This window comes from Lynx canadensis, chromosome E2 (assembly GCF_007474595.2).
Source record: "Lynx canadensis isolate LIC74 chromosome E2, mLynCan4.pri.v2, whole genome shotgun sequence".
In the NCBI taxonomy this organism is placed as follows: domain Eukaryota; kingdom Metazoa; phylum Chordata; class Mammalia; order Carnivora; family Felidae; genus Lynx; species Lynx canadensis.
In genome coordinates this window covers 18,807,175-18,822,904 of record NC_044317.1, presented here as the reverse complement: position 1 = coordinate 18,822,904, position 15,730 = coordinate 18,807,175, and the positions used below count along the sequence as shown (strand labels likewise).

General features: G+C 55.6%; 1 protein-coding gene across 1 annotated transcript in view; it reads right to left on the bottom strand.

Moving 5' to 3' along the window:
- Window positions 1–15,730, bottom strand: part of ATP6V0D1 (ATPase H+ transporting V0 subunit d1) — a 39,238-nt gene that overhangs the window by 11,510 nt on the left and 11,998 nt on the right. Inside the window, exon 2 of the mRNA XM_030297128.2 lies at window positions 3,284–3,455. Coding sequence (XP_030152988.1) covers window positions 3,284–3,455 — 172 coding nt within the window. The remainder of the gene's footprint in view (window positions 1–3,283; window positions 3,456–15,730) is intronic.

Below are 15,730 nucleotides of genomic sequence, written 5' to 3'. Positions count from 1 at the left end.
GACGGAAGAGATTCCCTCTTTCTGCAACACTGCGGATGACCCAGAAAGGAGGAAGTGGAGGAGGTGGAGGGGAGGAGGAGGAGCAGGCAGAGAGTTAAGAGTTAAATGGCAGAGAAGAAGGAGACTGCTGGAGGGTGGGAGGGCTGTGGCTCCTGATTAGGCCTGCAGACCTTGCCGCACAAAGCTCAGTGGTGACCTTGGTCAGGGCCTTTGCGGTGGAGTGATGGGACAGTTGGGAGCAGACTGGAAGCTCAAAGGATGGGCAGGCGTGGGGGGGGGGGGGGCGGGGGTGAGAGAACACACAGTGAACGTAAAAGCGCAGGCCCTAGGAGACAGTTTTGTTGGGTTTTTTTTGTTTTTTTTTTTTAACGTTTATTTATTTTTGAGACCGAGAGAGACAGAGCATGAACGGGGGAGGGTCAGAGAGAGGGAGACACAGAATCTGAAACAGGCTCCAGGCTCTGAGCTGTCAGCACAGAGCCTGACGCGGGGCTCGAACTCACGGACTGCGAGATGATGACCTGAGCCGAAGTTGGCCACTTAACCGGCTGAGCCACCCAGGCGCCCCCCTAGGAGACAGTTTTAAACAGTGTGAGAGATTTGCACTTGTTCAGTTGTTGATGGGAAGAATCTGAAAGGGACGGTGGCTGCACAGACAGAACAGGTAAGTGGCCACTCAGGGTCCAGGGAGTCGGGTAAGAGAGCTCAGGACTCTGGCAGAAGGACCCAAGAGAAGGAACCTTTGCCATCAGATCAGGGTTGGGGACACAGATGCGGTGCTGGAAGGTGACTGGTTTCTACTGTCTCTGTGGAGGAGGAAGGTGGGCCATCTGCCCAGAGACAAGGCTGGGGGTGGGAGAGAGGTAGTATTTAAAATGGTGAAGTGGTCTTCCCAACCTTGGTGGGGGGGCTGCAGGGTGCTGGGTAGGGAGAACAAATGGCCGGCTTGGCAAAGACAAGCCGAGGCCAGCTGCACTGGTGAGCGTGCACGTCTGGCAGCAGGGATCACCGCTCAAGGCCGGCTTCCCCAGCTTTGCTCCAGGCTGTGGAGGTGGGGGAGGGTGCCTCCAAGCCGGAGGCTGCTGGGATTCCTCCAGGGCTGGGGGGCTGCCAGCCAGGGCGGGACTATAGGACAGGCGGCCAAGAGAGCTGCGGATGCTGGCAGAAAAGTACTCAAATGATGGACCAGGGAACCTCAGCTGGGGAGGGAGGAAAACGAAGACAGAAGGGGCAGCAGGAGAGGAAGCAAGGCCCAGCGTCCTGCTGAGTCCGGAACCAACGTCCCTCAAGGGACTGAGAGTGGGCTGGAGTGCCTGAAGGCTGTGGGTAGAGAGGGGGTGCCTGACTCAGCGATTTCGGGGTGGAACAGTTCCAGTAGTGACATGGCCTTGGGTAGCCATCAGTGGGGGTGGCTGAAGTGGAGAGCAGAGGAGCGGGTCACTGAAGATGACGAGGTCATGGTACGAGCAGCCACAGGCTCAGACAGGCTGACACGTGGCTGCTGAGCTCTTCCTGAGTGAGGGCAGGAGTGAGGAGCTGGGAAGACTAAGCCACAATCACCCATGAATGGAAGGGGCGGGGAAGTGACAGCCTGCCACAGGATAGTGCTTGGCTGCTTTAAGCACGCTTGGTGCTTGCAGCCAACCTCCAGCAAAGAGCTGGCGGCTATGCAGCCTCAGTCACGCTCAGAGCCCTCTCCAGTTTCATGGCCTGGCAGGCTGAGACGAAGCCTCTAAGGGCACCAAGAAAGGCCAGGAGCTAGCTGCACAGGCAGGTGGCCAAGTGGACAGTGAGATGGATGACAACTGCCCTCTGACCACTGGCATGGGTCAGGCCTCCTCTGGCCTGCCTGGCTGGCAAGGCCAGAACATTCACCAGGAAGCTGAGAGAGCCTTGTGCAAATAAGGTGAAGGCTGGGCTCTGGCAATAAATTTGTTGCTTCCTGGTATGTCCCCAGCTCTGGCCTTGAGGCAAGGGATACACAGGCCCAGGCCAGGAGCTAATACATGGGATACTTCGGTGTGACCTCCATCTCAGCAGCACAAGACATGCCCCATCTCTGGCCTCCTGCCCCAGCAGGACTATGTAGTCTATACCTTGACCAGAGCCAAGGAGGTGTAATTACAGGCCCAGCCAGGACAGCAGGGAGGCCCCCAGAAAGGAGGCCTGTAGCCAGGAAAGAGACTGCTTCCCAGCCTGGGTAAGTTCCCTGAGCCCTTCAGGGGTCCCAGCCTGTGGCCTCTACCCAAGGATGGATCCCTTCTGGCTGCAGTCTCCACTTGAGCAAGTGGATCTTAAGTAAGTGGCTGCTGCTTGCTGGGGGTGGGAATCAGGACAGGCAGGAAGCACCCTAGTGGGGCAGGTGTGCCAGTTTTCCAGGAGGAGGGTGGGAGCACCGAAATCAGGGAATGATAAAGGCGCAACAGTACCCAAAAGTACCCAGTACCCGGAAACACTTCCCCACAACACACACTCACACACCACTAATGCAGAGCACATTCATTTAAGTTAGCCACTGATCACACCTCTGGGGCCATCTCTTTGTTAACCAGGCCCTGGCTAATGGCTCCTGGTCTATCCAGGCAGAGACGGCCTATCTCCCTGTTTCCACAGGCATACCTGGCAAGCAGAGGCTGCCTCATCCAAGTGCCCTCCCCTAGCCTGTAGGGTCCTTTCTTCTGCTCAGGTCCTCCAGGAGCTTAGTGGAGGCAGGACTACACCCAAGGGTTAGACAACGGGGAAGTTGGGCAGCCATGGTCATAAACATGTGGGCTTGGTCCAGAATTGGGAAAGGCAGCCAGGTGTTCAGCCTTCCCCACTTCTCCCTGAGACCCAGGGCCATGGACAGAGAAGATGGAGAATGGCCTCAGCCCAGACAGGCCCAGAGGGCCTGAATGGGCCATTCCAAGAACTTGGCTCTTCAGAGCTCTGCCATCCCCTGACCTCTGACTCCAGTCTGGGAAGTCAGGACCTAGTGAGCATTCAGTGTGGATGCTGCAGGGTGAGTGAGGCAAAGTGCTCCCATCATCCTTGGTCTCCTCACCCCAATCTCTGTAATACCAAGGGTGCAGGGAAAGGGGCTTCATCCAACATTACAGTGTGGAATCCACAGCAATGAAGTGGCTGGTGGTGGCTTGGAGGCCCAGGGCTGTTGAATAACCAGCTCAGCTACACAGCCCAGGAAGACTCTGTGGGCAGCTGGCCTAAGCGCATGCTGGCCCAGATGCAGGAGGAGCAGCTATCCTGCCCAGTGGGAGGGGAAGGCACTATAGGGCACACTTACGTAATGAAGTCCAGGAAGCTGGAGAGTGGCTCATAGGCGTGGTTCCTCATGTGGCGGAACTCCACCACCATCTTCTCTTTGAGCCGGTCATCAATAACTGACACTGTTAGCGGCGATGCCTCATTGGCCAGGAAGTTGCCATAGTCAGTACTCTGCAGGTGCAGCTTCAGGTCTGAAACCCAAGGCAGGGGCGTGGGGAGTATGAGGGCTAGCCACACTGAACCTCCCCAGGACCCCAAAACCCCATCCGCACCCAACTCTGAGCCCCAGCTTCTCTGCTGTTGTGTCCTGCTGCTACCCTGACCTGCTGTCCCCACCTTCACCTCCCTGTTGGCTCAGGGCCTACTCCAGGGCAGTCAGACCAAGGCCCTAGAGATATCCCAGACTCTTGGGCCATTAGCCAGTACACTGGGCCCCAGAGTCCAAGCACAAGTAGAACAAAATGTTCCTCCAAATGACAAGAAGGCCTGGGAAACCCCAACCCAAGGTGCCATTCACCACCGCCTTTGAGGCCCTTCTGCATGGCAGATTCTGGGATGGCTCTAACCTAGAGTAGAGTAAGACCTGGGCCCTACACTCCATAGCTGCAGGGTTAGAAGGGCAAGCCCACACACTCTAGGCATAAATGATGCAAATGAAATAAAGAAGAGGCCACAAGTGCGAGTAAGGTGGAGAGGACACCAAGACAGGACCGAGAGGAGGAGAGAGCATGCCAGGCTGGGCCACATCAACGGGCAGGGACAGGAACATACAAAGGTAACAGCCAGCAGGATGGCCTGAGTGACAAGTGGCCTGGAGGACGAATGAGTGACATGAGGGGGAGATGAGTCTGGGAAAGGAGACAGCCACTGTACAAGTGGCTGGAGGCAGACAGGCCGATCCTCTGGGCTCTTCTGAGCAATTAGGGATGGGGCAAGGGAAAAGGGAGGAGAGGACAGAGAAGAAGGGCCTGGGTGGGCAGGACAGGTGAGACCCAGTGAGATCAGGGCAACAACCTAACAGCTGCCTGGGTTTTGCCCTTGTCTCCCACCCCCGAGGTTATTCTCCAACCAGCAGCCAGAGCGATTTTAAAACACAAGGCAGAGCACATCAGTCATCTATACATCCTCATCTCAGGGCCTTCCCTGTCCCTCTGCCTAAAAAGGGGTGATCTCTCCTCACACATCCCCTCTTCAGAGACCTCTCCCACAGCCCCATCACCCTGTCCCTTCACTTGTGCCTCCTTTCTTTGTTAACACTTACTCCACCTGTCACAGGACACATAAGCTCCATGATGGCAGGGATTTGGGGTCACTGCAGGACCCTAGAGCCTAGAACAGAGTATGTCCTGGTATGTTTTCATGCTCATTAAATATTTGGAGAATGGACAGAAGTCTGAGAAGAGTGTTGGTGAAGACAGCAGGGGGGTTTACTCCTGAATTTGGAAATGGGGGACACTGTAGCAGTGATGGCAGTACCAAGGACAGTGGCTGGGAAGGTACCCGTGTGTGCGTGCACACGTGTGTGTGAAGGCCCAACAACCAAGGCCAGCTTCTGCTGTAAGGGACTGCATGCTTTACGTCCCCTGGGGAGGTTGCCCAGGGAAGGACAGAAAGGGTCACATTTGTGAACTTCTCCACAAGCCTCCCTGATCAAGCCTTCCGACGTGTCTGTGGGCCTGGAGGGCCTTGCTACCTTGGGCTGCCGAGAAGGAAGGGACGGTGTGGCACATAATCCCCAGCGAAGCCCCTACTCCTGCAATCCCAGCAGGAGAATGTTCCCAACCTGGAGTTAGGAGTGCTAAAGGAGAGATGGAAGAATATGTGAAAGGGAGAGGTGAGAGGGAGGGAGGAGTCGGCATGCCCCTGGGTTAGATGCCTTCTGCCTGCAGCTCTGGGTGGCACCCAGGTGGCAGGCAACACTCATGTCCTCTGTAGTTCTCGGGCCCTCACAGAGTGAACTGTAACCTCCTGAGGCCTGTAGAAGGCCTTCACCATCTGCTGCTTTTGCCACCGTCCTCCCACTCACACCCACTTCTCTCTACGGCCACCTAAAAGTGGGACAGAGCCGAGGGTGAGGTGGGGCAGGGAGAAGCCACCAGCCCTCTGCTTCACCCCCCATGAACTTGCTGCCTTTTTGACAAGGAAGTGTTCACACCCCTATGTCCTCAACCCAGGCCATCTGCCACGAGTCCCTGGCCTAGGTTCCATCCTCACCATGGTCTGGCCAAAGTCCACCTATACTTAGAATAAGGCCTGGGTAAGAGAAGGTGTTCTGCTCAGTAGTACTCAAGTTGTTGCAATATTTCATTACCCCCTTGGTTGTCAGAGAAAAATTCTTAACCACAACTGATAGTCATAACTGATGGTTGTGTAATGGTACCTCACCTTGTATTCTACCTCTAGTAATGGGCTTTATGTGCTAGATTTTAATATCCTCAACCCTGGGAAAATGCACAATTCTTTTGAACAGAAACATGGTTTATTTGCACACAACTGATCAGTTCTGAGAGATCGTTAATGTTCTCCAAGTGGTTTTCATGGGTGTGAGAGTGAGAATATGAATCGATCCCTCTTCTTATAGTATTGAAATTAATCCCACTTAGTTTATCAAGTCACATTCATGCCCTGATTTTATACACTTGTATCTATCAAACATGATGATACTTGAAAAACAAAGTGGGCAAGGGGTTCTGGCCAGGGCACAGCAGGTGCCCAAATCCCCACTAGGGGAAGCTGCGGAGCGGACAGCAGCTGGAAGCCGGGGCTGAAATGTGGTGTTCTGGGTCAGAGCGTCTAGCACAGCAGCTGCCAGACCAAACCTGTTCGTTTATCCACTCAACAACTGCAGCCAGCAGAGAACCCATCTCAGGCGATGACTCCTTCCTCTGCAGCTCACAGCTGGGCCTGGGGGCCAGGCCAGATGTGCAGGCCAAAAACCAGAGCAAAACCCAGTCCCCGTGCCAGGGACCCTCATGTAAATGACCCACTATTCTCTGGGATATCGAGTCCACGCCGTGGGCCCCCACCCAGGCCCCTGCCTCCTACCCTCCAAAGGATCTTTGCATCACACTGCTGGAGGCTTCCCTGAACGCTGTCCCCTACCACCCTGGCCTCAGCTCTCCAGAAGTGGGCCCAGCCTCGCCTTTCTCTACAGGGCTTCTCTTCACTGGGAAGGTGTGCTCAGCAACTGCCCCACTGCCAAGTACCCTCTCCCCTCTCCAGCTCCCATGGACTCTCCATGCAATACACTGGTCAAGTGGGAGTCAGCACCCCAACACTGGGGGGAGAAGCCCAGACCCATTCTAATTGGAAACAAATGGGTCCCTGCTGCGTACTCAGCCCCCTGCCAGGAGCAACCTGTGTGTCTGACCTCTCAGCCATGCCCATTTCAGATTTAGAAAAGAGCAACCAAGGGGAACACAAAACTTGTCTAGAGTCCCAGTCAGGTGTATAGAGGGGCTGGGATGTGGATCAAGCCTGGTGGTTTCTGTCATCTCCAACTCTGGCCTCCTCTCCTCCCCTACCATCTATGACCACATTCTCCCAAGGCCCTTGGCCCATTTATGGACCCAGCTTCCTAGACAGACTCTAGTCCTAGAAGAGTGGGCAGGTTGCAGAGGAGTGAGAGAAGCCAGGATATGTCCCTTACATGACCTGGAGACAGCCTGGACACTCACTGTCCACCTGACGTCATGACTCAGGGACAAGCACCTCTGGTATGACTTGTGGCAACAGCTATTCTTAGAGAAGCCAGGAACACGTTCATGCGAATGAGAGGAGCAAAGCTGGGGGTGGGCTCTTCTTTGCACACCCCCACCCCACTTTGCATGCATGGGCCTTAGCACAGGCCTTAAAGCAAACACCCCTGTGCCTTGGCTGCTGCGTTCTGCTGACGCTGCATCTGGGGAAGCCACGGCTCCCAGCAGTGCTGGAACACAGACGGGTGGGTGGTTTCTGCTGGCGTTTGTGAGATCAGAGCAAACCCGGGAGATTCTACCCAGAATCCTGCCCAAAGCCCAAGGAGTCTTCCTTACCAGGAAACTCATTTTTAAAAGCCCCCAGGGATGATGTCAAAGGGCCGTTCCAGACCACTTTCCCTGGCCAAGCCCTGCGTTTCCCTGTGACCCAGGGAGAGGGGACAGCCTGTCAGCCAAGAAGGCGACTTGGAGGCAGGCAGGCTAGCCGATCTCTCTGCTTGGACCACACAGGGTTTCTGAACCAGCTTTGACCCTGTTCAAGAAACCTGGCGCCCAGAACCAGTTACTGGCAGCCCCAAGCCCTTTAGACAGTCCTCAGAGCTGGGACAAGGCCTGCTAGAACCCCACCACCACCAGCAGCTTCCTGCTCTCTCTGAGGGATGCAGAGAAGGGGGTGTGACTGGGGGTGGGATCTGAACACAGGAGGAGAAGCCTGGAACTTGTTGAGAGCTTCGTGGGAGACCAGGCCACCCAGCCCTGGCCAAGGCCCCAAGGGCAGCCAAGGACGCCAGGGGCTCTGGGAAGGCAGGAGCTAGTTCTGCTCTGCGCCCTGAGCTGAGCAGCCTAACAGCCTCAATGACAGCCCCTGAGAGCTTCAGACGTGCCTGGGCTGAGGCATGAGCAGTGTTCTGGTTAGCACACACTCAGGGGACCGCTCTAGTCTACCCACAAGCCCAGCTGTCTACCCCAAATCCTCCCATCCGTGGCCCGGCACCAGGAATGTCTGGCCAGCTTGGGAGCTCTCATAGCAAAAAACTTCCTCAGAGGCTGATTTCTCATGTCCAAGAAGATACTGCCGCTATTAGGAAGTTCTCTCTGCAGTCTGACCTAAACCCCTCCTCAAAGGAAGCCCACCAACTTGGTTTCCCAGTGCCTCTAGCCTCCCCTGAGGGCCTTGGGTTTGCTTCTCAGCACGCCTCACCCCACCCAGGACCTTCCCATACCTCCTCTGCTTCCCAGGGTCACCTGTCCCGATCTTACCGTGACTCTCCCCACAACTCTTATCTTCCGGCGCCATCCAGGCCTCCTCACCACCATGATGCCCTTTTGCTGGCCTCCTGCCCCACATGTTGACTCCCTGATCCCAAGTCAATTCTCACACCAGCACTAGAGTGAAGTCATCCAACTCCCAACATGTTGTCACCTTTACCCAGCGGCCTCTGTGGCCTCAGAGCTAGAGCCCTGCCTCCTCCCCGCAGCCTGTGAGGTCCCATGCCCTCAACCCTAGCACCACCTCAGCCTCAGCCCTCGACTCTCTGCTCCACTGGTCCCGTGCTTTGAGTAGGGTGACCTGTCTATGATCTCTGCCCCAAACAAGTGTTTCAGGGAAGTCTACAGGATGCCCTAGGGAAAAGCCCCTGAAGTACAGGAAACAGGGCTGATTCCTCAGGCCCAGTTAGAGAGGCCTCTGCCCTCCCTCCTCCACAGGGTGTCCCTCTCAGCCTTGAGGTTGCCTGTGTCCGAGACCATTGCCCTGGCTCCAGCAGGGTCCAGCTGAGCAATCTGAGGGCTCCTGGGCTGCAGCTCCACACCCATCCAGCATGGCTGTTCCCTCAGGGCTCATGGGGCGCACCACAATCAAGCTGGCTCCATAGTTTCCCTGTCCTTCCACCCTCTGCCTGTCCCTCAGTCTACGTCTTTAAGGCCAGAACCTCTCAGCAGCAGAGTCCTGGCCCCAGATGGCACCTCTGATTACCACCCAACTCCTGCTTAGCAAGAAGGCATGGGGACCGCTAGCCTGATCAGCAGCACTCTCTTCTCTGTGTGGGCCAAAGTGTGGGCTTGGCAGCCAGTCCCAGCCAGGCCTGGAGAGGTGGCAGCTGGGCAGCCCTATTCCCCATCCACTTCCTGAAACCCTTCCCAGATCCTGCCAGCCCTGAAAGTGATCTTTCAGCCCCTCCAGGACTCCCAGGGACAGGCAGCACATGGCCTCTCCAGCCCCCAAGCCTCTAGAGTCCCTCCCCAAGGGCTCCAGGGAGGCAGGAAGGGAGGGTTTTGGCCCATGCCAGGGGTTGGTCCCACATTGCCCCAGGGGCCCAGCAGGCACAGAGGCAGCTCCTGGCACAGTACACTAGGCGGGGCGGCCCCCTGCTCTAGACTCACCCACGGCCTCATGGCCCATGGAGGGGCCCTGCTGGCCAGCTGGCCACGGCATAGTGTGAGAGGACAGTGTGTTCCCAGACTTCACTTCTGCTTTTCCAGAGGTCACTCAACGATGCTCTCCTGGGGAGCTCAGGGGTTTTCAGGAATTGAGGACCGCTGAGTAAAACCAGATGTGCAAATATGCTCCCTAGAGCCCAGCATGCCCACCCTGCCACTCCCTTCTAGGGTGATGGAGCCTCAGAGATTGTTCTACCACTCCCCTCTGTCCAGGTGAGGGGTCTACTTTGAAGAGACTGAACGTGGGTCCTACCTCCAATGCTTGCTCTGCACCAAAGGCTCCCTAAGGCTGCAACTTCCAAGGCTCAAAGCAGGCAAACTCAGACAGATGGACAGATGTGGATAGATGGCCAGGCTGGTGGCCCAATGGAGCCACAGCCCCGCCTCAGCAAATGTGCTATGCCTGAGTCTCCTCCCCAGGCTCTAGGGGTGGGTGAGACCTCTTCTTCATATCAGCTCCAAAGCAGATGTGTGCACTGGCTGGCTGGCTCTTCAGGGTCAGAGCATCACAGCTGGAACTCCCAACATGGAAACCATTAACCCTGAGTTTACCTGGGGCCTGCAGCATAAACTAAGCATCCTTTTCGCCCCCAGACCTCTGCCAGGGTCTGTCACAGGCCCCCCGCAAACTTCACATAACATCAGCTGATTAGTCCTGAGTTCCAACACGTCCTATCAAATGTCTATTCTTCCTCTGCTCCCTCAGGTGCTGCCTGCCATTCCCCATCCAGACATCCAGAAGCCTGTCACTGTCCACCTCCCCACCAACTGACATGTCCATAGTCTCTTGCTCACCAGTACAGGTCTACCCATTATCCAGCAGCTGGTGCATGCCACAGCCCCTGCCACCTGTGCCCCCTCTGCAGCCTAATTTTGTCAGATCACTGCTTTTAAGACATCACTCCTTAGGTGGCTGAGTGGGGTAGGGGAGTGAGAACCTGGGCTTTGGAGCTACAGTGACCTGGCTTCAAATCCTGTTTTGCAGCTTGGCTCTGAGCAGCTTGTGGATCCCACTGGATCCAGGCTCTTGGCTGGTCACCTGGTGAAAGGCTATGCAGTGCCAGCCTTCCAGGGCACCCGTGACAGACACCGAACAGAGGCAGTATTAGAACTGAGCACAGAATACCATACTCCATCTCTCCTGGCAGAGAGGATCCCACCCAGAGCTTCCCAACCACGACCCTCAGCCCCAGTCAGGTGGTATGTGTTCTCGTCTCCAGCCTACTGCTCAGGCTGTCCTATTCAATACTCCACAGAATGCCCCTGCCCTTCCTCTTCCTGGTTTGTCCCAATCCTTCCCCTCTGGCATGTTCTCCTCCCCACTGTAAAGGTTATGGGGGGTCTTGTGCAGCATGGGCATGCAAACACACAGGTCCTGTTCTGCTGAAGGAGCAACAGAGCTGACTCAAAATCTGGGACTCCTGGGGCGCCTGGGTGGCGCAGTCGGTTAAGCGTCCGACTTCAGCCAGGTCACGATCTCGCGGTCCGGGAGTTCGAGCCCCGCGTCGGGCTCTGGGCTGATGGCTCAGAGCCTGGAGCCTGTTTCCGATTCTGTGTCTCCCTCTCTCTCTGCCCCTCCCCCGTTCATGCTCTGTCTCTCTCTGTCCCAAAAATAAATAAACATTGAAAAAAAAAATTAAAAAAAAAAAAAATCTGGGACTCCTGTCCCCAAGCTCAGCTCTCACCTCACCTACCAGCAAGATCACATAGAGTTCTGGGCAGCCCCATGGATGTGGACAGAGGCTAGGACCCAACTCTGCACCATCCACCACACCCTGAGCTGCTACCCTGAGGGCCTGGTGAGCAGGCAGGAGGTGGCGCAGCCAAGGGCAGCTCCTGCTCCGTGGGAAGCCCCCAGGCTGGCGGGCCAGCAGTCTCGGGAAGAACCTGGAGTCCGCTGCTGGCATGGCCACATGCAAGTTACTGAGTTTCAGCTGGCGTGAAGCAGAGCCCCTGCAGGGAAAGGACAGTGAGTTCTCCTTCCTCGGTCCCTGGACCAGCATTTTGTTTCATGCTGGAGGCCTTTCAGAGAGGTGAGGCTTTCACGGAGGGGGATGGGACTGATCCACAGAGGTGGTCCAGCTGACACTAGGGACCCATGGCACTACTTGCCAGCATATCAGATACAGGGATCAAATGAGAGTGTCACTCCCCATGTCCAGGAGGCAGCAGGATGTCCGACCCAGGTTTACCACCCTCCTCTCTGCTCTAAGACAGGTGGCAGGTGGTGGTAGAGCCACATTTAATTACACTTAAGTTCTTAGGAACACCTTGTCCTTGAGGTGAGAGAATGAAAGCATCCCTCACATCCCATGAGGAAGTCCACCTATCCGACAGTCAGGAGGGTGCCAGGCAGGCGATAGACCCACATGCCAAAGGGAGGGGCAAAACTGGTTATTGCTGCACCCAGGGCAAGTTCCAAGTAACTCTCCTCTGAGCGGAGATCCGCCTGGATATCCCCTCACCAGAACATCCCCACCCAGGCCCTAAGGCTCCATTGGGACTGGCATGGGACTGGCTCCATTGGGACTGCTTGGAAGGCAGCTTGCCTGTGTTCCCCTGCCACAGCCCAGCCTGAGAACCAAGCGGCCCAGCTTCGCCCTGGGAGGTAGGGGCCACACCTCTGCAGCTGCCCTGCACTTTGACCTTGAGCAAGCTCTTCCCCAGGCTTGCCACCACAGTTGTAGAACCTGCAGGTGGCAGTGGATCTGGGCCTGCAAGGAAGAGCTTCTTTTCATTTTACCAAAGATGTTAGGTTTGCTTGGGTGTGAGTGAGAGAGGTAAAGTGGTCCGGCATGGCCAGGGGCCAGGCAGCCCAGAGAGGGCCAGCTGTGGCACTGAGCTTGCTCAAAAGCCGGCCCATGCCGATGTCTGGTTCCCAGGGCCCACTGGCCTGTACTGCCTGAGTGATCCTGTCAGCCTTTGATGGTGGGCTTCTGTTCTATAAGCATAGGCCTCTGGAGGAAGGATGCTAAGAAAAGCTGAGACTCACTCGGATGGGGGAAGGGCAGGTTTAGGGCCCCCAGTGGCTACTGTTCACAGTGAGATTAAGTCAGGTCAGGCTGGAGTATCCTGCCAGCTCCGCGGTGCTTAGAGCTAAAGCTATGGAAATAGTCGTTTTGCTGAGACTTAGGCCCTACGGATGGGCTCACTGGATCAAACCTCATTTGGGGCTATAAGCCACGCTGCTCTTAGCACAAAGTTGCATTTACTGCAGCTCACAGAAACTGGAAACAGCCCAGGCCAGAAGCAGAGTTGACCCATTTTATACCCATGACCAGCAGAGCCAAGAAGCTTAGGCCAGACAGGAAGTGGCAGGAGCAGTAAGCATCCAGGCTGGTCCTGGATAGCACCCTCACACCCATTTACCCAACCTGCTCAAGGACCTGGCAGGACATGTACAGGGTAAGCAGTAACACGCCAGACTGAACATGATCAGTGTGTGGATTTGGGCCAGCCCTGGGATAGGTGGGCACCTGCTCAGGGAGCCTCACAGCAGAGGCTAGGTTCAAATGACAGAAGCCAATGGAGGAATGGGGGTGACAGTGAGGCATGGAGCCTGGGCCAATAGAAAAGGGGGACCCCATCTTCCTCCCAGGCCTTGCCATGTGGTATCTGCCTTGGAACTTAAAAGGGTAAGGGGGTGGTGAAGATGGATGAGCTACCACCCATGACCTGGCAGCCTTAGGGCCCTGTGTGCTGGGTCATGTGTTGTAGCTCATTCCTTGACTCCCAACCCTTTAATGTCTACATTAGATGACATATGGCAAGGCCTGGGAGAATGGTGAGGGGCCTCAAAAGCAGGGCCTCTTTCACCTGACCACCACTTTCTGAATGGGGGGCCAGGCACACAGAGGCATGATTTAGGCATCCTTTAGCGAACATATGCAGGAATAAGAAAGAAAGGACCAAAGAATATAGAGTGATTGGATAGGAGGAGCCAAGACAGGTGTCAGGAGGTTGTAAGCAAACCCTTGGCCCTCACCTGGACCCAACTTCCCAGGTAAAATAAGAGGGCTGAATAGGGTTACCTCCAGGGGGTTGGCCAGCTCTGAAACTGTCTACCTGGTCAGACCTAGGTCACATTGACTCTCCACAACTCAGCCCCTGAGGGCCACTCAAGGGCCTAGGGTGAGCCTAGAGGCCTGGCTACCCAAGAAGCAGCCTTGGCAGAACCAACGGCAGGTGCAGGGGAGGTCTGGCTTTGTGGAGCCTCTGAGCAGCCACCAGAGCAGGGCCAGGCAGGAAAGGCTGAGTTGCAACAGTGAGGACACCAAGATGACTCCTTAGAGGGGAAAGCCCCATTCACCAGCCAAATGCAAAGCCTCAGCTGAGGTTAAGGCCTGAAAAAAACTGCTGCCTGAGTAGCCAAGGAGAGACAAAATCTGGGCAAGTGCCCAGGGCCAGGCCAGAGTTGGCCAGGAAAGCAGTGCCCAGCACCCAGTCAGGGCCGTTCCTCCACATACCCCTTTCCCCTGCCACAAGTTTGCCTCCCATTCCTCAGGACCACACAAGTTCACTAGGGGGCAGCCCCAGTCCAGGCTCTCAAGCTACAGGGTGCTGGATGCAGATAGGTAGAGCAGGTATCAGGCTACACAAGAGCAATCTAACCTACTAATTGGACCTTCAGAGCCTTGACCCTCCTGCCTCTAAAAGAGGAGGAATATTCCAGTGCAGGACAGATTTTAAAAAAAAAATCAGCCAAGAAGTGTTAAATGAGGCAGAAGCCAGGGAGGTCAATGGAAAGATCCCTCAAATTGGGGTGCAAAGGGGAGAGTTGTCAATCACCTGATAACAACTCCTTTCCAGCGTGACTGTAACATACCTACAGTGCCTACAGAGTTTGGGGTGCCTGGTGTGGACCTCTCCCAGAGTCACTCTACCCACACGCTCCTATATATGTGCCACATGAACACCTATGCGTCCTAAAGTGCTGAAAGAAGTTGGGAGGAGTCTGTCCTGAGGATCAATTTTCCCTCTCCTGGAGGGACCAGGGTTGCAGGACAAAAGTGGAAGCCACCTGGGGAAGAGTGGTGCTCCTGGGAGGAAATATGGCCCTGACCCCAGGCAGCCTCAAACTCCTGCTTGGGGCCTATAAGACCCCTGGTTCATGGCTAGTACACTGTCCTCTGCTACTCTGACTGAGAGTTGCCAGCATGACCCAGGTGGGGGTAAATGAGGACAGATTGACGGTTAAGGCTGGAGCATTGTGCACTGAGCATGAAGGTGGAGAGCCTCAGAGAATGTCCCCTGGCCTCTCCTTTCCAACCCAGGAAGCCGGGGCACCAGGAGGTGAGAGCAGGAAGAAATGGACAGGAGACACCTAGCCGTGAGTCCTACTTAATCTGAGAAGGCCAAATGGTACTTGGGTGAGGGAGAGAAGTAGAGCCCAGGACAGAGTCCCAAGGGACAGTGGCCACAGGCAGGTGCTGTGCAGAAAAGCAGAGAGGCAGCCTGGGTGACTCACTAGTCCAGCCACACCTCTCTCCCGGGCTCTCTACCAGCCAAGTGGTCCTGGCACACCCCCTTGTGGCCACAGGGAGGATGGCTTTGTAAACAGCAAGGGGCTCCACTCTTCCTCCCTCTCAATGCCCCACCAATTTAACCCCTGCCTCAGACTTCTGGTCCCAATCCCCCCCCAGCCAGCAATCCCTGGGGGAGGAGGCTACAGGCACCCATAGAGCCACATAGGAATGTGTCATAAAGAATCAAGGTAGACAGGAGTCTGAGAAAGCCAGAATGGAGACAAGGTGGGCTTGACTCTAGTCATGAGGGATTGGTTGGCCGAGGAGCAAGACTGGAGAGACTGGAGAGGAAGTCTGGGCATCCTCAGTCCCCGATGCTTGTTTACTAGCTCAGCCAGATCCTCCCAAGTCTCCAAATCCCTTTATCCAGCTCTCTACCAGACCCCACCCCACCCCCTCTGCTGCCTAATGCTGTATCTTAAAAAAGCAGGTGCTGGGGCCCATGCCTGGCTCAGTCAACTCTTGATCTCAAGGTTGTGAGTCTGAGTTCCACGTTGGGTGTAGCGATTTCTTAAAAATTAAAAATAAAAAACACTTAAAAGCAGGTGCTCAATAACCCAGAAACAGGACAATCTATGCCATGGCACACCCCTCCAAGATGGGAACCTTAGCTTTTCCTCCCCTGTACACCAAAGCCCAGTACTCTGCCAGCACAAATAATGAGCTGTCACCCATCTGATCACATAAGTATCTATTGAGCATTCACTCTGGCTAGGCATTGTGCTATTGAATCCTCACAGCCTATAAGCGATTTCATTCCACAGGTGGGCAAATAAGCTTCGAGATGCTAAATCACATGCTTAG